The sequence below is a fragment of the Danio aesculapii genome, chromosome 11 (genome assembly GCF_903798145.1).
Source record: "Danio aesculapii chromosome 11, fDanAes4.1, whole genome shotgun sequence".
Classification (NCBI taxonomy): Eukaryota; Metazoa; Chordata; class Actinopteri; order Cypriniformes; family Danionidae; genus Danio; species Danio aesculapii.
Window position 1 is genome coordinate 16,777,286 of NC_079445.1, and position 22,507 is coordinate 16,799,792.

Below are 22,507 nucleotides of genomic sequence, written 5' to 3' on the forward strand. Positions count from 1 at the left end.
ACACTTCTGTACAGCTTAAAGTGACATTTAAGGCTGAGCTAGGTTAATTGGGTTAACTAGGCAAGTTAGGGTAATTAGGCAAGTTATTGTATAACAGTGGTTTGTTCAGTTGAAAAACATAGCTTAAAGGGGCTTATAATTATGACCTTAAAATGGATTTTAAAAAAAATTAAATTAATAGCTTTTATTCTAGCCGAAATAAAACAAATAAGACTTTCTCCAGAAGAAAAAATATTATCAGACATACTGTGAACATTTCCTTGTTCTGTTTCACATCACTTGGGAAATATAAAAAAAAAAAATAATTCAAAAGGGGGCTAATATTTCTGACTTCAACTGTATATATATTGTAAAATTTAACTGTTAAAGAGCTGCCAAAACACGTAAGTCATCCAAGTTTTGTAAAAAAATTTTAACAGAACAAGAATGAATAAATTCTCTATATCTGTATATGGGTATTTACCCTATGTTAACACAGTCATTACATAACAAGATTTAAAAACAGTCAAAATGACTGCCTATGTAGTTTCTAAAAAGTTTTTAAAAAGTTCTAAAACTAGTTTATAAAAAAATATATTTTATTCACATGGGATCATCATTAAAATGTAGAGATTTTTCCAAGATTTAACTGTTTTGAGAAACTCTTTTCAATTGTGTTGGCGAGAACAAAACTAAACATGCCTGAAAATATGACTTCTTTTTTACTTTTTAAATGCATATAAATATTGCCCTAAATTACAACATTGAAATTTTACATTCGGAGTAAATGTCATCAGTAGTTTACTTAATAAAACAATATACAAACAAAAAAATGTGTGAACATATGAAATCTACAAAATACTATATATACTTTTTTACCCTCTAGCTTTAAATGTTCAAAAAATGCATTGCATACAATGAACATCATTGTGCTCAAGTGTTATTTTAAACCTCTCTGACTGAAATTGTATAAATACAGTGGAAAGTATTTCCTTTGTTTTTTCAACAAATACAAAAATTCAACTTAGGCTGAAAGTGTCCTACTCTACCTGCATTCCTTATTGAAATAAAACTGGACGCATTCCACAATCTTAAAAATGTTAGTGACAGATTAATGATTTGCTATGTGAGATCATAAAACTCTGGAACTGCATGACCCAAATGGGGCATGTAGAGCGTGTTGATACCAGTTTAAGTGAGGGTGTAGGTGTGTGTTTATATGTTCTGACCTCAGTTCACCCTGAATATAGCCAGCAGGGTGGCTCACAATGCCGGTTCCCAAAGAAAAGCACAGAATGATGAATGTATACCTGGAATGCAACGCTAGTCGCTTTGATTTAAACGCATCAGCCAAATGAGTGAATGTAAATGTAAATGCACTGGGTCTGTAACAAATCAGGCTGCGTGTTGGGCAAAATTCAGTAGCCCACTGTGTCTTTCAGCATTAGTCAAAGTTAAGCAATAAATACTGTATTATCTTTTTAAGTTAGGTGGTTGTAAACAATTTACTTGGGCTGAATTTAAACAAACAAATTAAGTTGAACATTACTAAATTTCATTTGTTTGTTTAAATTCAACACATAAATTGTTTGCAACAATAGAACGAGCTGAAACAATGCAATTCTTGTGAAGTTGGTTGTTTTATGTCCAATCCACTTAAATTTTTTTAAGTTAACTTAATTGATTTCTGTTGGATCAACATGAATAAATTGTGTCGAACCCTGAATTTTTTACAGTGTTGAAAATTAAGATTTTTATAGACCGTTTCAATGTGGTGATGTCATTGGCCCATGAACATTTCCTGCTAGTTACTTACTGTAACTTATTGTTAAAACAGCTGTTATAATATTATTTTTCAATATGTGGCTCTTTTTGAATTCTGGGACTGGGAATGTAAAACAGGAAATACGTTGGGACCATTGTTTTTGTTTACATCTCATAAAAATGGTCTATAAGTATTTCATTGAATATAGATATTTATAGCTGCAGCTTTATTAAACATTTAATTCATTAACATGGGAGTGTAGTCACAGAACATCTTTAGAATATGAAAAAATAAAAACATTTAAACTGAAATGACGTGTTGCATAAAAATTATCACGCCCGACAACAACACTGTAAAAAATACTGGGTTCCACACAATTGGGAATAAGTTTTCCCAACACAAATCGATTAAGTTAACTTAATGATATGTACAAATTTAAGTGGCTTGAACATAAAACAATTAAGTTCTGTTTAAGACCTTAAGAATTTCATTGTTTCAACTAATTTTAAATAAGTAGTTTGAACAAGCAGCAAACGTCGTTTTTCAGGAAAATTAAACTATGTTCTTTTCATTATTCTGTCCTTAGGGCGTCACGGTAGCACAATCGCCTCACAGCAAGAAGGTTGCTTGAAGCCTCGGCTTGGTCAGTTGGCATTTCTATGTGGAGTTTGCATGTTCTCCCCATGTTCGCGTGGGTTTAATCCTGGTGCTCCGGTTTCCCCCACAAGTCCAAAGACATGCGGTACAGGTGAATTAGGTAAGCTAAATTGTCAATAGTGTATGAGTGTGAATGAGCGTGTATGGGTGTTTCCCAGTGATGGGTTGCAGCTGGAAGGGCATCCGCTGCGTAAAACATATGCTGGATAAGTTGGCGGTTCATTACGCTGTGGTGACCTCAGATTAATAAAGGGACTAAGCCGAAAAGAAAATGAATGAATGAATATTCAGTCCTTTCATGCATTTGTCTTTTGTGAATGATCAGTCTTTGTGGGGCACTTGATTATGTTTGTGATATTGTAAAGATGTAATAATCTGGAAATCAGCAATTTGGGAAAACAGCTTCTCTGACTTTGGTCTTCATCTAGACGACCTGCTGTCAAAGAGTTTCATTTACTTCAGTTTGGCTTAAGTCAGTGAAAACTAGAAAGTTAGGCTGCCAGTTTAACAGATAATTAATATTGTGTGGTGTCCTTGATTTTTTTCCATTAATTACTGTTTTATTGAATATCCTAATCCAATGGATTGTACTCATATTTTTGTTACAATAGACCAAATCTTGCCTTTGGTGCCGACCAATTTTATGTAAAACAAAAAAGAAAATTCATACTATTGTTTTAAGTATGTGTCACCTCACAACAAGAAGGTCGCTGGTTCGAGCCTCAGCTGGGTCAGTTGGCGTTTCTGTGTGGAGTTTGCATGTTCTCCCTGCCTTCGCGTGGGTTTCCTCCGGGTGCTCCGGTTTCCCCCACAGTCCAAAGAAGTGGTACAGGTGAATTGGGTAGGCTAAATTGTCCGTAGTGTATGAGTGTGAATGAGTGTGAGTGGATGTTTCCCATAGATGGGTTGCGGCTGGAAGGGCATCCGCTGCGTAAAACATATGCTGGATAAGTTGGCGGTTCATTACGCTGTGGTGACCTCAGATTAATAAAGGGACTAAGCCGAAAAGAAAATGAATGAATGTATTAAGTATTAATCTAAAAGGTGAGGTGTTTTTCTAAGAAATGTGTCAGGATGTACTCATTTTTGCTTTACTCTTTCTTTAAATATAGATTTTGTGTGAAATTTTAAAATTTATATTTTATTTAAAACAACTTATTTATTTAGCTGTCATTTTTATTGTTAAATAATTAATGAAACTACACTATGTTCATTCAAGAGTTACTTAGCTTATAAGTGTTATAAATATAATGAAATTAGATGAAGTCAAATGATTGAGTAAAAGTTTAGAGCCAAACTGTTAATATATTTTAGATGTCTTCATCTTTTTTGTAGTTTCCTGTGATGAAAATGTGCTGTTAATTCACTCACCGTCAGGCCATTCAAGATGTAGGTGACTTTCCCCCCTTATGTAGAAGATATATAATAAAAAAACAACTTAAATGTACATATGAGTTTGTCTTCAAGTGTACATGGTGTTCGAGAAAGTTACTTTTAAATGTAACATATTACAATATTGTCTTCTTTTAGAAACGTGTTACTTTTTAAGGAAAGTAAAATGCATTATGTTTTTTGTAACCCTTTTTTATCTGGCCTGAGCTTGCTTGTTTGTAATAATATGAAAAAAAGTATGTGAGTCAACACATGGAAAAGCAAAGCAAAAAAGAAACTTAGATATTTTCTTGGAAATGAAGAAGTACTTGACTAGTTACTCGAAAAATAATCATCTGCTCGAGTTAGGCTACTTTGAATAGGCTATATTTGTCATTATGCAACAGGATGTTGTAACCCCAGGACTGTTTGCTGATTCAACATATATATTTTAATTATATTTCTTGCACAGACAAACATTATATACCTAGACCTCAATGTATCATATTTTTGTCACTTTAAAATGATATTCAAGGTGATAATGAGGTTAACTTACAACCAAGGACTATATTTTGTGCTAAAGCGTCTTTAATGTTCTAAGTTACTGGAAAAAAGTCACATAGATGGTTATTTTCATTTGTGTGAACTATCTCCTTTTAAAGTCTTTATGTCTGCTGTTGGTTTATGTTGTCACAAAGGTCAGCGTGTGTTCAATGAACTAACTTTTTTATCTTTGGTGTGTATGCTCGTACAAACAAACGCTGTAAAAGGTTCCCTAGTTTTATTTAGTTGTAAGCGTACTGACTACTGACTTTCGTGTTGTGTCATGTGATGAGCAGCCGCCTATCGGTTTGTTTGTGTGCAGCAAATTAACTTGTACTAAAACAGTCTACGGGGCAGCAGTTTGTGTAACTCTTTAAACCCAAGTATTCATCCTATTTAGCTAGTCCTCTCGCTTGGGAAAGAAATGGTCTTTGTATGGTAATCTTAAAAGAGGAATAACACACGGTCAATTTTTCAAATGGAAGAGCTGGACTATGCGCTCTACATACTAATGTAATTTGCAGACCACATTCTTCTTCATCTTCATAACTTTTGATCTTGACCAAACCCATGCGATCATGCAAAGCATCGTTTCAAAAACATAGACATTTCGCGCAGGCCGACTGCACTTACTGTACACATTGAGAAGTTGAGTTTTGTCCGACACTTCCGCAGCAGCAAGAGCGAAATTACTGACATAAAGCAGCATATAAAGGAAAGAAAGCGCTTCATGGAAGCGAACTTGAAGAGTTTTACTGTATCCTCGCATTTCCACAGGAGATGAGCGCGCTACACAGACGGCAGCCTGTTTTTTCCACACACTTTCCGCAAGTTTTTGGATTCTCTACGTCACGGTCTCTCTTTGGGGCTGTAAAAAGGCAAAATATTCCCTCTCCGTTTACAGACCGTCTGTTCTGAACGCGACGCGAACTAACTTGGACGCTGACAGGAAGAAGCGCAGATTCCCGTTGCGTCGCGTGCGTACAGTGTTTCACAAATCTCAATCTCCTTCATTTAATCCTATAAAAACGTACAAAGATAGCAATAAGTAGGCTACATGTATGTTTCTTTAAATATAAAGCTTATGTTCAAGGCAGTAAATCTAAAGTGGCTTAAATTCCACCAAAAGTTAGGTTTAAACATTTTAATTCTGCACAAATCATTGGGAAGCATTTGAAGAGTTCAGATGCCTAAACCTCCAAGTGCCATGTGAAATGTTATTCTAAAACGAGGATTTTATCACATTCCAATGTGTAGGTAGTTTTACTTTTATGACTTAAAGTAGATTTTTTCAAAGCCTTTAACGTGAACCAACTAAATATAAACATAGGAGGCTGAGAAGACGCTCATTTTAAGAAAAAAACAAAATAAATTTCAGGTTTTTGAATTTAGAAAATATAGACTCTCATTAATAATCTTAAATCAACCATTAAATATAATGTTATGGTTATATATATATACACGTTTTAAATCACTGAAATGCTGCACATAATCAGAATCTAAATGACATTGCCTGTATTCAATGAAAAGGTGGATTAACACAGTTTAATTCTGTGCAAAGAATTTTAAATGCATTTAGACAGGATGTCAGATTAAATCTACAGATTATATTACTGCACTTAAAAAAGGTGCACAGAAGCTGCGTCTGAAGTGGCCTATATTCAACCAACAATAATAATGTTAAATCTTGGCCCAAGAAGCAACGAATGTGTTAAATCTTCAATGAAAAAAAAAATCATTGCATTGCAAAAAATCAGCACAGAAGCCACATCTGAAGTGGCTTAATTTCCATAGAGGCAAATTTACTCTTTAGATGTTTCAGTAAATATGGAAATTATGTTTCCAAAAGGGTAAATTTACACCATTGGTGCATTTACACAAGCAAAGTAACCAAAGAGTTACAGTACAGAAAGTGGCTTATTCATTCATTTATTAATTTTTTTCGGCTTAGTCCCTTTATTCATCAGGGTTCGCCACAGCTGAATGAACCACCAACTTATCCAGCATGTTTTATGCTATGGATGCTCTTCCAGCTGCAACCAATCACTGGGAAACACTCATCACGAACTTACACTACAGCCATTTTAGCTTACCCAATTCACCTATGGATTTGTGGGGGAAACAGGAGCACCTGAAGGAAACCCATGCGAACCTGGGGAGGACATGCAAACTCCACACGGAAATGCCAACTGAGCCAGCTGGGGCTCGAACCAGCGACCTTCTTGCTGTGAGGCGATCGTGCTACCCACTGCGCTGGCTTATATTCCACCAAAAAATCCATTTACTCTATTTAATCCATCAGAAAGCCTCATAAATAGGAATGTTGTTGCAATAATTATATTAAATGTTCATTGAAATGGCTTTACACAGATTGCTTTAAGTCACTGCACTGCAAAATGAGGTGAAAATGGAAGTGGAAACTGCCTCTGAAGTAGTTTAGTGTATATTCCACAAAATCTTGAATTCCCACAGCTTCATGAAGCATCCTGAATGGATTTACACAGGATATGAAGAGTTCTGATGGAAAAACCTCTAAATGTCACTTGAAATTTTCCAATTTTCCTCTAAAATGAGCATTTTTATCAGACTCCTGTTTGTATGTTTGGTAACATCACTTTTATGTAAAAAAATAATTCATTTTCCTGGTCTTTAAAGTGAAATATCCCAACATAAACAAAGAAGGCTAAGAAAATGATTCATTTTCAATGGTAATGTCTTAATTCACCGAACCACAAAATACTGCACAGAAGAGGAATCTAAAGTGGCTTGTAAACCACTAAAAAGTTAATTTAAACTGTTTAATTCTTTGTGAAGCTTGGATGCATTGAAGTATGAGTTACAATAAAAAAAGTTCTATCAAAACAAATGAACATTTTACTCTGCCTTCTATATAAGAACCAATTCATCACTATAAAAGTGAAAAAACTGCACATAAAGCACATAAAACACATAATAACTCGAAATTTCAATTTTAGATGAAACATTTAGATGGCATTTAGAGGCTTTTTCATCTGAACTCTTCAACTGCAGAATTAAAAAAAAAAATTATAAATAAGAACTTATTAACAGTTTGAATCCTTAAAGGCTTAGCTACATGCAAAGTTGTGCATTTAGAGACAAATAATGAGACTCAACATGAAAAACCATAAAATATATTACAAAACAAATACTTTTTTTTTTTTACATTTGATCCAGCAAAATCTCAATTAGGCTCAGCCTTAACTAATCAATTACAAACATGTGTCACAAATGACTACATAACATGTAACTAAAAAAACCACAAGAAATACAAGAAATGTAAAACAAGAAAATCCAGTGTCGCCCTTATTAAACAGAACCTGTAGCACTTTTAGCAGCACAACACAACTTTTAAAATGATGCACATTTTAAAAAATAAATTCACTGCCACCTTACAAGCACACAAATACAAACACACACATACACACAGTGTCCTGCTTGTACAGTACAAGAAAATTCATTTAAATAATAAAAGAAAACAGTCTCCGCTCCTAGTAATAGAAGCCTACATTCTGTGTTTTAACACACAAAGTTGGTCAGTGGCCCAAAGAAATATCACTCTTCTGTTGCCCTGTGCTTTTGTAGGTCACATTTTTAAACGTTGACGTCGAGCTCCTGAAAAGAGGATTCGTGCCCTGGGGATAAAAGTTGAACGGGCGATTACTTCAAGTAAATTGAGCCATTACATGAACAACATAACATGAACAGAATGTGCATTATATTACACACTGCCAAACTCTTGCTAATGTTATCATACCGACTGCCATTTGGCTTTTGCCTTTTCTGCTTCAAACTTGGCAACCTCTTTCCGGTCATGAACAGAAACAAGAAACTTCCAGATCACAAGGAGTGTAATGCCGATGAAGAGGACAGACGTGCACACACCCAGAGCGATCAGTGGTGCGTTTGGTGGTTCTGGGCAGTCTGGGTAATTATACACACAAACCATGTTAAATATAAACATAACTCTGTTTGAACGTATAATCCCACAACACTCAATTTAAAGGAATAGTTCACCAAAAATGTAACATTTACCCACCATCATATGGTTCTAAACCTATTTGAATTTCTTTTTGCTGTTAAACACTGAGGAATATATTTTGATGAACTGGTAACTGGTAGCCATTAAATTTCATAGTAGGAAATACGATTACTGGTATTCAACAATCTTCCAAATATCTGTGTGTATGTGTGTGTGCTCAACAGAAAAACCCAGTTAGGTTTAGAACAAAACCCATCATTTTTGGATGAACCACTGCTTTGAAGTGTGTACATTAATGTATGAAAAAACAAAAACACCTTACCGTAAAGCTTGGGGTTGTAAATGATGCTGCCGTGATCGCTGGCCACCAAGCTGAAAGACAGCAGGCAACTCTCCTCACTCTGTAAGGTGCACAATGCAGCCCGGCTCTCCTCAAAATCTACCAAAAATAGTTTCAATTAATTGTTAAAAATATGTTATACTTGAACATTGCATATTATATGGCATGTATTTTAGATGATTAATACATTGATGGTGGTTAAATGTGGTTACTAGACAGGTGGTTGGAGAGGAGGGGTTTAAAATAATAAGAGGTTATTATAAGAGTATATAATTCGTTTTAAATTGAAAGCAAGTGAAACAAGGTTGCAAGCAAGAATTGTAAATTTTAACCTTTATTAAGATATAGGACAGTGGAAACTTCAGACATAAAAGCATTGGGAGCAGAGAGCGGGGAAGGATCAGCAAAGGACATCGAGCAGGGAATGTTCTGTGCTATATGTCGGCACAAAAGCAATCTAGGACATTCAAACTAATGACTAACTATGATGAATGAGAGACTGACTGATGAATGAATGCTGATGAACACTGCAAAAAAGCTATTCTTACTTAGAGTTGTCTTGTTTATAGTCCAAATATCAAAAAATTTATAAATCAAGAAGAATTTACTGGACGAATATAAAAATATTGTCTTGTTTTGAGAAATAATATGTTAAAATTAGGCAAGTTTTTCCTTAAAATAAGTGAATAATCTGCCAATGGGCATAAGCAAAATAATCTTATTTATATATATATTATATATTTATATTTATATATATATATTTATATATATATATATATATATATATATATATATATATATATATATATATATATATATATATATATATATATATATTATTATTATTATTTTTTTGCTTACCCCATTGACATATTATTTTTCAAAACAAAACAATATTTTTCCACTTTAATTTTTTTTTTTAATATTTAAACTATAACAGACAAAAAAAACTCTCATAATACTCTTTTCTCTCTAATTTAATTAATTTTAATTTTGTAGTTTAGTAGTGTAGTGTAATATTTACACTAATATGGCATAGTAATGATGATTAAATGTGTCTTAAACATTGAACCGCCAACTTATTCAGCATGTTTTACACAGCTGTAAGGATGGCTATAACTCTCCATAATATTAAACCCAGAAAACTGTTTCCACACGAGACAAGACCATGAGAATGGTCAGGCACTAAAACAATAAACTTCTAATCTATTATCTCCTGAAATCACTTAAATCTAGTAGATTGTTGAGGCTGATTTTTCCACAGCCTATGACCAGGTATAGTCATACATTCACAATCACTGACTTAGTATGATATAATCTAACTTTCTTTAAGTATGAGCAAGCATGGAGCGGCCTATTATTACTTAAAAGAAATTAGCTTATCTGCTAAGAATCAGAACTGGTGAAGATGTGTCTGTGAGCAGATGTAACTGGCCCGCATACTGACTGTAAGCGACTTTGGGTAAATGATGAACCATTAATTAAAAAATAAGGATTTATTAGGTTAATCAATCTAAATTAGACCTAATCACAACCTATAAGGTGATCAGCTTGAATTAGATGAATCTAAATTAAAATTATTATAAATTGGAGTCAGATTAAAATTCGGAGTTGAGAACAAATTAAAATAAATTAACACATAAAAATATTTCTTTTCACATGTGCTAAAAAGACATACACGCATTTAACCTTCACCTTTGCTGTTAGTTCCACCATAGGACTAATAGATGGACCCTTACACAGTGTATGCCCTTCCAGCTGCAACCCATCACTGGGAAACTTCCATAAACAGCTTTATTTGTCATATAGTTCTTGTACAAGATGTAAATTTAAGATTTTTAAATGAACAATTTAGCATTTTTCAGTTTACCAGCACAGAACAATTGCTCAAATGTCATTTCAAGTTTAATTAAAAGCACTTATAAGGACCTGTGATTGTTACTTTCCAGACCTTGAATCCAGATGTCTGAAATTCAAGTATTTTCAAGAAGTGTGTGAACCCTGTGTATGTGTTGTCTGTCTGTATTGTGCCATTTGGTCTTGGCACTTGTGTCAGGTTGCTTTTGATTTTGGCGTCAGGACTGAACATCCATGCCACAGAAAACCCCCCGCCCCACATTGTTATCACATCATCAGTTTATTCAGTTGACCTGTTTTTCTTGATTTGCTCTCTTTTATAGCTTCCTCATGTTTGCTGTCTTTTGCCAGTTCATCATCAGTGCTTACCCTGTGTTTTTGTTCCTGCATTGCTCCTGTCCTGTCCTGCCTTATCAGCCCAGTCTAGTTTATTTTTAGTCTGTTTTCACCCTCTGGTTGATTTTGTTGCCTTTTATTTTGGGATTATTGTAAGTAAATACCCATCTTTATTCCTGTGTTTGAGTCCTCGTCTCCTCCCTACCCACTAACCTGACAGTCAGGCTACGTCGATATAATGCTGACAAGCTGTATATACCCCCCTCCCTCCCTCTCTCTCATACAGTATATACGCTTCAAGTATATTACTGTGCAGCTTCTGGCTGTTTCGTCTTTTATGTTTCATATTACCAAGGCTTCAAGTCCTAGCTGCCATACTTCACAAAAAGCTAGAGCTTAGTCATCCTGCCATGTGAAACCTCTGTTCATTATTATACTATGTATGTTCCTTATCATTTTCTATTCAGGTTATGATTCCGGGGGTTAATGCAGACTCTTTTGTATGTGCAAATAATGGACGAAGAACCCCCATTAGGAACCATACTGTCATACATAACTGAGCAATAAACTCAACTTGCCTAAGTGGTCCTGCCTGAAATAGAGACTCTGTAGCCAAACATTCAGACATAAATGTGTCTAAGTGTGTGTGTGTTTTTTCTTCAGAACTAAAACTGACAACAGACTAATAGACAGCATAGATACATATACGGTGGATACGGAAAGTATTCAGACCACCTCAAATTTTTCACTCTTTGTTATATTGCCGCCATTTGGTAATTTTTTTCTCAATAATGTACTCACAGAACCCCATATTGACAGAAAAACAGAATTGTTGACATTTTTGCATATTTTTAAAAAAAGAAAAACTGAAATATCACATGGTCCTAAGTATTGAAAACCTTTGCTGTGACACTCATATACTATTTAACTGAGGTGTTTTCCCTTTCTTCTGATCATCATTGATATGGCTCTACACCTTCATTAGAGTCCAGCTGTGTTTGATTATACAGGACTTGACTTGGTTAGAAAAACCACACACCTGTCTATATACAGACAATGTATGTCTGACCAAATGAGAATCATGAGGTCAAATGAACTGCCTGGAGGGCTCAGAGACAGAATTATGGCAAGGCACGGATATGGCCAAGGTTACAAAAAGTATTCTGCTGCACATAACCTTTAAATAGAAGACATTTGGGGTGACCAGAAGCCTTCCTAGAGCTGGCTGTCCAGCCAAACTGAGCTATTGGAGGAGAAAGTCCTTGGTGAGACAGGTAAAGAAGAATCCAAAGATCACTGTGGCTGAGCTCCAGAGATGCAGTCAGGAGATATGAGAAAGTTGTAGAAAGTCAACCATCACTGCAGCACTCCACTAGTCGGGGCTTTATGGCAGAGTGGCCCGGCGGAAGCCTCTCATCTGTACAAGATACATGAAAGCCCACATGGAGTTTTCTAAAATGGTGAGAAATAAGAATCTCTGGTCTGATGAGACCAAGTAAAAAACATTTTGGCCTCAATTCTAAGTGGTATGTGTGGAGAAAATCAGGCATTGTTCATCACCTTTCTAATACAGTGCCAAGAGTGAAGTATAGTGGTGGCAGCATTATGCTGTGGGCCTGTTTTTCAGCTGCAGGGACAGGTCGACTGGTTGCAATCGAGGAAAAGTTAAATGCGGCCAAGTACAGGGATATCCTGGACCAAAACCTTCTCCAGAGTGCTCAGGACCTCAGACTGGGCCAAAAGTTTACCTTTTAACAAGACAATGATCCTAAGCACACAGCTAAAATAATGGAGTGGATTCACAACAACTACATGACTGTTCATGACTGGCCCAGCCAGAGCCCTGACTTCAACCCAAATGAGCATCTCTGGAGAGACCTAAAAAAAATGGCTGTCCACCAACGTTTACCATCCAACCTGACAGACCTGGAGAGCATCTGCAAGGAGGAATGGCAGAGGATCCCCAAATCCAGGTACGAAAAACTTGTTGCATCTTTCCCAAAAAGACTCATAGCTATATAAGATCAAAAGGGTGCTTCTACTAAATTCTACGAAATATTTATTTACATTTTTTTTATTTAGCTATTTGAAGGATCTGCTTTGAAAATAAGGAAATTAGTTTGGTTGCACCATTCAGAAAACTGGCAAAATAGTTGCAAGTCATTATCAAAAAGTGATGAAATCAGAGTTTTCCTGAAATGATATTTGATTTGATAATGAAATTACATTATTGCTATATCACCCGCCCCTTGAAACAGTGTATTCTGACCTGTTGAATTGCTGACGGTGGTGTGTAGAGAGTTGCACTTTACAGCACACTCATCTGACGGCTCTTTAGCTTTTAGGAAAGACTCAGCACAAGACCTGCGGGACACACAGACACAACATTAGAAAACCCGTCAACCCCACAGAGAGTTGTCTGTTTTGTGAGTGTTTTCTTAGAGCTGACTTTCTCTTTTTTTGCTTTTATTCTCTCTGTATCTCCGTATCACAGAGTCAAATGACACACAGGGTGACAGGACTTTTATCGGGAAGGAAATGTAATACTGCAGAGCAGTCATATGCCTTTTGGTGCTCATATATGCCCACTGGACAAAAGCAAGACTCATAAAAACACAACATTAAGCCAGCTGCAAAAACAAAGTGATAAAAAAAACTATCTTGCTTATATATTGTTTTTCATTGAGTAATAGTTGAAATACAAAGTAGCTGTTTATTATCTTTTTTTAGTGAGGACAGAAGCAGAATAAGCAAAAATAATAGTTAATTTAAATATATGATATATATATATATATATATATATATATATATATATATATATATATATATATATATATATATATATATTTGGACAGAAGCAGAATAAGCAAAAATAATAGTTAATTTAAATATATATATATATATATATATATATATATATATATATATATATTTGCTTTTAACTTATCCAAATTTATTGAATATAAAATAAAATATTATAAATATAATGACCATTAATATATACATTTTTTTTGTTAATAATCATATAAAAACACTCAAATATTCTTCCAGTTAACATTATTAGCCAACTAAAACTAACTAAAATCATAAAGCTAGATCTGTTTTTGTTATTTTGAATAAACTTTAGCATCAACTGTAGCTGCTTCCTTTAAGTCTGTCTGTTGTTTGACGCAGCCGAGGGAGGAGATTAAGGCATGCAGAAAGGCACATAGAAACAGTGGACGGAGAGGACTAGCCTTAAAGGTGCAGTACGACAAAACAGTCCCCTAGGTCAAAAATGTATAAAATAGAATCTTGCAAAAGGTACAATGAAAAATCTGATGGGTGTTTTGAGCTGAAACTTTACAGACATTCTGGAGACGCAAAGTGAGGTTTATTAATAAACTAATTTCGAGAGGATCACGTGCTTATGATATATCACAGCCGGTCTCGTATTAAGCTAATCAGTATCGTCCAATCATATGAGCCATAAGCTACTATAAATAACCACAGTTTTCAGTCCACCTTATCTTCGTTTGGAAGAAACCCCCCTTCCTCCCCATTCTCCTCCTTAACCTTAGATCGGGCGGCACGGAGGCCCAGTGGTTAGCACTGTTAGCCCCACAGCAAGAACACTGCCAACCCTGGTCCTGCCAGGTCGGTAGGTGTTTCTGTGAGGAGTTTGTACGTTCTCCCCGTGTCCGCGTGGGTTTTCCCCGGGTTCTCCGGTTTCCTCCCATCCAAAAAATATACATCATACATAACAATGAAACATTTGTCTAGCCCCTTCTTTTTTCCTCACGTGTTCCCTTAGCTACTGCAGACGGGGAGTTCTGAGATCCACCGAGCTCAGGCTCCCCTCTCGCTCTGCAAACGGGAGGAAGCCCCGGGCTCGAGGATCCCTTGAGCTCGGGGCTCTCTCCCGGGACAGCATGCCAAACAAGCTATTGATGAATCATCAGCTAAGTGTGAACTCTTGAAACACTTATATTAAATCTGAAAAAAGGGCTAACCTAGGTGCCCTTTAAATGCAAAATAAATCGCAAAAAATGTAAATAATTTCATAAAACATCCAATTCCAAACCATATAATCAAATTATATTTATTTCAGTTTGCAATTAATTGTTTTACATTACTTCTAGATGTTGCATACGCAACGCATGTGATGTATTTGAGTGTCTCTTGAAAAATGACATCTCAGCTGCGCCCTCACAATCATTACATTATATGGAGGGGGAGGGGTTATTTTGTAGCCTGTGCAGTAAGTAGACGCGGATGAAGTGCAGGTGTTTTACATGTGAAGATTGGATTAGACATCCTGTGGCACGAATTGGCCGTTTTGTGCGTTTGATGCGCTTCAGACTGCAAAAGAAAGTGTGAGCAAACATCTAACAAACAGAGCAATGGAACAGACAGAAAAGTAAGCAGCTTCCAACGATGGAGATTGGTTCAAGGATGACGGCCGCTGGATGTGATCAAATTGAAGAACATTATTTGTGCTTTTCATGTAAAGCTGGTATTATGTTGACTGTCAAATTGATAAATGATTTCATTTAACTCTTTTCCTGCAATTAATGAGAGAAAGTGCTTTCTTGCTATTGATGAATTTTCTGGCAATCTGTGTTTTAGGTGTATTACGGTAGTGGAAGCGCTAACGCCTGAGTGAGGTACATTATGTCAGATGCTCCGGGGGAGTGAAATCTGAGAGAGAGAAAGTAAGATTGTGGATAAAAATAAGAGTTATACAACCTTAATCCCTAAATTAAAATAAGGTGTGGACCAAAATATAGAAGCTTTATTGTTATGTTTTGTGTCATTGTCATTGTGTCAGATTGCACACCTAATATAGTAGGCTACCTAATATGATAAATAAGATACCATAAATATAATTTTTTTATATTTATTTATTGTTTAATTACAAAATTTTCTGCAAATTTCTGGGAATAAACACCACAAAATCAGTCATTTTTAATGGCTAAAAAATAAAAATAAAAATCTTAAAAAACTAGGGGGTCTGTATTATATGCTGATATAATATATATATATATATATATATATATATATATATATATATATATATATATATATATATATATATATAATCAGCATATAATAGTATTTAAGTCTAACTATTAATAAAAATCACAATAATATCTCAGTGATAATAACACTGACTTTTAAATGACTAAATTAATTAGGATTAAAGAAGTTCTGAAGGCAAAAGGGGGTCCAACCTGGTACTAGTAGTGCACCTAATAAAGTGGCCGATAAAATGTAGTTTTATTTTGTACATAAATATTGTAGAATTCCATGGTTTGAGGAAAGATAAAATGAAAACTCATTATTCTCCTTTATTTAATCTTTGGTAATTAACCTCTCACAATCATTACCTAATGATTCAAACCATGTTTAGCCAAAACAAATGCCTTTAAGAGCTTCAAAGTCATTCTGAAAATCGTTTTTTCAGTTTCAAATAAATGTGTGTGCTGACCTGTGTATGCTGCAGATGTCTCCACACGTCGGGCATCTTTCACAGTGTTTGCCCGAGGCTCCAGGAACACTGCATTCACACGTCCCACACACACACCTGCCCCGTCCACTGCAAACTGAGCCATCCGAGGACACACATGACCGGTTACTGGTGCTGCAGTTACAGAACTCACCCATCCAGCCGCTGTCACACACACACTCGCCACAGTCACACTCCCCATGACCTAAACACACATCAGCAGAGGAAAGACAAAGAGGTATAGTACATTAAGTTAATCAGATTTAAGAAAAAAGTATGTTTTATATTGAGTAATTAATCTCTAAAATGACAGTAAATCTTTTTATAACATCAATAATAATAAAAAAGTATTTAAACTGGTAAAATACATACGTATAAACTGGATTGTCTACTGTATGTGTTTGAATACACTGTAGAAATATCTGTAAATTAACAATTTTCCATATTTTGTGAGTCATGATTTCATTGTGATTATTATTAGTTATTTATGCTTTTTAATTGCCTTGAGGTACCTTGATCTTCCCCACAAATGTAGTATGATGTTAAAAAAATTTAAAATGTTATTTTTATTGATATTTTTAATAGTTTGATGTGATATATTGTCTGGTTTGGTGTTGTAAATTAAGATACAAAAACCTGTTAATAAACTGCCTGTACTTTTTTCACAGATTTAATTTCACTAGATGTTATTTATTATACAATATATATCAATATATAGCATAAAATGCACAGCTGAATTTTCATTACCAAAAGTTGACAGAGCACAGATTAACATCCCATAATAAAAAATTAAACTAAAATTCGTAAAATTATACTGTAAATCATAATAATCACAATTTTTTTTCACAGTGTAAAATGTTAATGTTGGTTTCATTCTGTAAAGTTCGGATAATATTTCTTCCATTTTTCAAATAAAAATACTGTAATTTTCTCCCCGGAAAATCACATAATGTCAGAACAACGAATGTTCTTATTCAAATCAGTGTTATTCCGTCAAATATCAATTTCTTAACTCTAAAAACTCTGGTATTGTGTTGTCTAAAAAAAGAGGATTGATTTATGAATTATTCATTCATTCTTTTTCTTTTCGGCTTAGTCTCTTTATTAATCAGGGGTCACCACAGCAGAATGAACCGCCAACTTAGCATATGTTTTACGCAGCGGATGCCCTTCCAACACTGGGAAATACCAATACACTCTTGCATGTACACACATACACTATATACGGGCAATTTAGCTTATTCAATTCACCTATACTGCATGTCTTTGGACTTGTGGGGTAAACTGGAGCACCCGGAGGAACTTCTTGCTGTGAGGCGATCATGCTACCCACTGCCCGATTTATTAATTATTAATTGCAAAATACATTATCAAAATAAGTAAATTGGCATTTCAATAGTTGCCAAGAATAACCTTATTTTGACCTGAATTTTATATATCACAAATGACAAAATATTACAGTAGAAAAACTTATAAAAACTATTATTATTATTTTAATAATAATATGTATAATTTTTTACTGAAAATAAAATGATACCAAATGACTTAATTTAACTGTAAATTAAACTGTAGTCAGTTACATGTTACTAATTACAGATTACATGATGAAAAATGCAGTTAGCAATAAAATCTAGATTACTCATAATAAATCATAGATTTAAATCATAGATTTACTCATTGGACTACTTTTAGAAAAAAAAATAATTACATTTATTAACTAATTAAATGTACCATATTTTAATAATTAAAAAAAGCACAGAGAATTTTTTGTTTCAATGTCAACATAAGAAAGTTTGGTATGCATTACATTACACCACAGCTATACATCATCAGTGTTTACAAACTAATTGGTCGACTTTAAGTGAAGTTTATTAATAAACTAATTTCGGGAGGATCACGTGCTTATGATTTATCACGGCTGGTCTCGTATTAAGCTAATCAGTATCATCCAATCATATGAGCCATAAGCTACTATAAATAACCACAGTTTTCAGTCCACCTTATCTTCGTTTGGAAGAAACCCTCCTTCCTCCCCATTCTCCTCCTTCACCTTAGATCGGGCGGCACGGAGGCCCAGTGGTTAGCACTGTTAGCCCCACAGCAAGAACACTGCCAACCCTGGTCCTGCCAGGTCAGTGGGTGTTTCTGTGGGGAGTTTGTATGTTCTCCCCGTGTCCGCGTGGGTTTTCCCCGGGTTCTCCGGTTTCCTCCCACCATCCAAAAAATATACATCATGCATAACAATGAAACATTTGTCTAGCCCCCTTGCTTTTTCCTCATGGGTTCCCTTAGCTACTGCAGACGGGGAGTTCTGAGATCCACCGAGCTCAGGCTCCCCTCTCGCTCTGCAAACGGGGGGAAGCCCCGGGCTCGAGGATCCCTTGAGCTCGGGGCTCTCTCCCGGGACAGCATGCCAAACAAGCTATTGATGAATCATCAGCTAAGTGTGAACTCTTGAAAGAGAAATGTGTGCATAGATAGCGAATTTATTAACGTGACATTTATATATTGCCATTCGATATTGTCATTATTCAATATAATCAATATAATGCAAACATTTAAAAAAAGGAAATCAAAATTAAATTATGAATAATTTACTGCCATTGTGTGAATATATCTAATCATTTAATCTATAAAAAAAGCTTTAATCTGATGCACAACTGTTCTCTGTAGTTTGCTTTTAGGACTATTGCATAAAACAAATACTCTTAAATGGAAACGCCATGATGTGCATGGATTTATAAAAAATGTGCATAAAATCTTATGCACACAACTGGGTAGGATGTAATTTTTATCTGATAAGAAAATAATTTGTGTAAACTACAATGGAAATACCATTACAAAAATACATTACCAAAAAAAAAAATAAATATCATGTGATTTTGTTTTAACAGATGCAGTTTATATATCACAATGGCAATCTGCTTTTCTGTCATGGCATTAATGGACAAACTAGCAGACCGACCACATTGCACAACATCTAAAATGTTATTTTGGTCATTCTAAAATTCCAATGTCAATGTCCGTCATCAAAGCGGTTTGATATTATTACTTCCCAGAACTGTTTAGATCGGCTGTGCTCCCAAAGAAAAGTGTCACACCTCCAAAAGCCACCGTGTGTTCATTGTGCTTCATCTTGAGGTGCAAGCAATTTATGATTTAATAAAAAATTCCCACAGTGGCTACTCATACTACAGCAAATTCCATTTTTCCATATTCCAGTTTTACGCATAAGTTTAATTTGCATCTTTGGATAGAAACATACACTCCAAAAAATTTTTGTTCAGACTAATTATTTAAAATGAGTTGAAACAATTCTTGATATTTTATTGGGACAACTTAATCGCTTTATGTTCCAGTTCACCTATAGTGCATGTCTTTGGACTGTGGGGGAAACCGGAGCACTCGGAGGAAACCCACGTCAACACGCAAACTCCACAAAGAAATGCCAGCTGGCCCAGCTGGGACTCGAACCTGCGACATTCCTGCTGTGAGGTGACAGTGCTAACCACTGCGCCACTTTACCGCCTTTCCTTCCTATTGACTTAGAATTCAGTTTATACCATTCGTCCTTTGGGTCAAAAATGACCCGCCTTCACTAAACCTCTAAAATAAAGCATCAAAATTTATTTTTAGTTGTCAAATCTATTTTGAATGAAGAAACATCCTCTATTTTCTCACACTAAAGGAACTTGCATAAGTATAAAAAGGTTTTAGCAAGACCGCATTCATAAAAGTTAAAGCAGCAGATTCTTATTCTGTGTTTAGGAGGTGTGTGTGTTGAAGTGTGCATGTACTGTATGTGCCAGTAGTTTTTGTGGTGTAAACAATTTTATAGATGGTGGGTTGAATCGAAGGACAATCGTTGTACCATAAAGCCTTTATAAAAATAGAAAACTTTTTATGTTTAGGTAATCAATTTTATAAAAAGTCACAACATTTTTTGGTCCAATAGTTATTATTAGTTAATATATTACTATCATTAACTAAGCATGAATAATCTTGTAATACATTTATCTTAGTTTAACATTAACTAATGCTTTATTAAAATCCAAAGTTGTGTCTGTTAACAGTTATATTAACAGATATAAGATATTTAAATATTACAGTATTTAAGCAGTTATAAAAATGGCTTGAAAAAAACGCATTACAGTTGGGCATCTTGAGACTAATCAATAACACTGAGGTATTTTGAGATCTTTCACTGCAAGTTATTTTCAGCTAGGATGGCTCAAACATGCAATTTAGTCTAAGACTTTAGCCTTAAAGGGATAGTTCATGCAAAAATGAAACCTTTTTTCACCCTTTACTTGTTTGAAACCTGTCTGCGTTTCTTTCTTCAGACACAAAAGAAGATATTTTGAACAATGTTGAAAAGCAGCATCCCTTGACTTCCATAGTATTTTTGTTCCTATTATGGACTACTGTGTTCCTACTATCCAACATTCTTTAGGATATCTTTTTTTCTGAGGAAAGAAATTCATCCAATCCGGGAACCACTTGAGTGTGAGTAAATGGTGTTGATATTTTTATTTTTGGGTGAACTATCTCTTTAAACCTAAAGTCTGATGACATAATCCAAATGACATGTGATCAGCAACTATCCAACACTGTGTACATATATACAGTATATATAAATCACACCGCACACTAGCATGGATGTATAAATAAATACAAACATAAGTTAGCCCACATTAAAGCCTTCTGCCCGTTTCCTCCCTAGCACAGCAACTGTTTTGCCAATTATCTGCGTGTTATTCTTTCATTAACATTCCACAGTGTGACAGCAGATCAAATATCTTTCCCACTGTCAGCGCTTTCTTTTCCTCTGACAGTGTAAAAGCATGTACTGACCTCCGCACAGCTCTCCTCTGAAGCGCAGGCATGAGAAGTCGTCACATTCACAGTACGGCCCGTACACACGGCCGAAACTGGACGGCAGACACACACACTGTCCACAGAAACACTCGCCCTGCCCGCTGCAAACCTCCGCACCTTCATGAGTCCTGCCACACACACACACATACAGTACCTGCGGTAAAATACACTGCCATTTACCACTTTATTATTTTTTATAAAAATTAAAAATAAATCACATAAAACAAAAAAAAATCTAGAAAACCAGTTTGTTACTTAAAATAAAATGAACCTTATCTGAAATAAAAGAAATTGAATAAATATGTATTTATTTATTTTTTCATTTATTTTTTAATTTTATGTTTTTTTTTCATTATTCAGAAAAAAAAAAAAAAAAAAAAATATATATATATATATATATATATATATATATATATATATATATATATATATATATATATATATATATATATATATATATATACATACACAACAGTTCTGTCTGATTCTCGAATCTGATTGGCGGCTTGATTCTGCAATAACAGCACTCGTACAGCCTCCTCATCCTTGAGGATGTGTATTACTCCACCCACATTAAGTGACAGCAGATCACAATAGACTCACAACAGTTTGACAAAAATAGCTGTTGTGTTGTGTACTTTTGAGTCTTTTTTAGGCAAAAATGTAGTTGTTTAGATTGCAACTATGCAGCTTATTTATAAGGACAGTGCCTATCTTAAATATTATAATATAATTTCAGAGCAAAGCAAAGACGGCTGCGCCACAAGATGGTGACAGAGACCACATAATAAGCCCTTAGAAGAGAAAAACTCAGCGTAATTTCAAACTACAGCTGATCAAATAATTATAATTAATAATGTCGATCTCTCTCCTTTGTATGTTGTAGTGCTGTATTTATACCATAGTAATGGTAGTGGTTGCTTTGCTTTGGCTTTTTGGGGGTTAATTATTGTGATATCTTAATTGCAACAGAGAAATACTAGGAAATGTCTCTAGACTGATGGCATTTCATGCTATTCAGCCTTATAATCTTAAAATGTGAGCAAAATCACCTGTTTTGTCAACACTTTAGATATTACGCTAGAGAAGCATTTATATACTAGCTCTAATGCCTCATTCACACTAGCAGTGACTTTGTAGCTGCCTGCCGCTCTGGGTGGCGATTGCTGCAAATGCAGCTCTTTTTCGGTCTACAGCACAGAGAATACAACCGGCCTCTGCAGGAGCTGAGAGAGGATCATGTGAGCTCTACTGGTTCTCCTATTGGCTGTTGCTCAAGATAGTCACTCATAA

General features: G+C 34.9%; 2 protein-coding genes across 2 annotated transcripts in view; both read right to left on the reverse strand.

Annotated features, from left to right (window-relative positions):
* Window positions 1-5,244, reverse strand: part of pla2r1 (phospholipase A2 receptor 1) — a 77,307-nt gene extending 72,063 nt beyond the window's left edge. Inside the window, exon 1 of the mRNA XM_056467793.1 lies at window positions 4,949-5,244. Within this exon, the coding sequence (XP_056323768.1) occupies window positions 4,949-5,084 (136 nt within the window). The 5' untranslated portion in view covers window positions 5,085-5,244. The remainder of the gene's footprint in view (window positions 1-4,948) is intronic.
* A 2,207-nt stretch (window positions 5,245-7,451) lies between these two features.
* itgb6 (integrin, beta 6) overlaps window positions 7,452-22,507 on the reverse strand; it is a 36,483-nt gene continuing 21,427 nt past the window's right edge. The window contains 6 exon segments of the mRNA XM_056467687.1: window positions 7,452-7,968; window positions 8,091-8,257; window positions 8,638-8,754; window positions 13,118-13,212; window positions 16,319-16,541; window positions 21,191-21,342. Of these exon segments, the coding sequence (XP_056323662.1) occupies window positions 7,870-7,968; window positions 8,091-8,257; window positions 8,638-8,754; window positions 13,118-13,212; window positions 16,319-16,541; window positions 21,191-21,342 (853 nt within the window). The 3' untranslated portion in view covers window positions 7,452-7,869.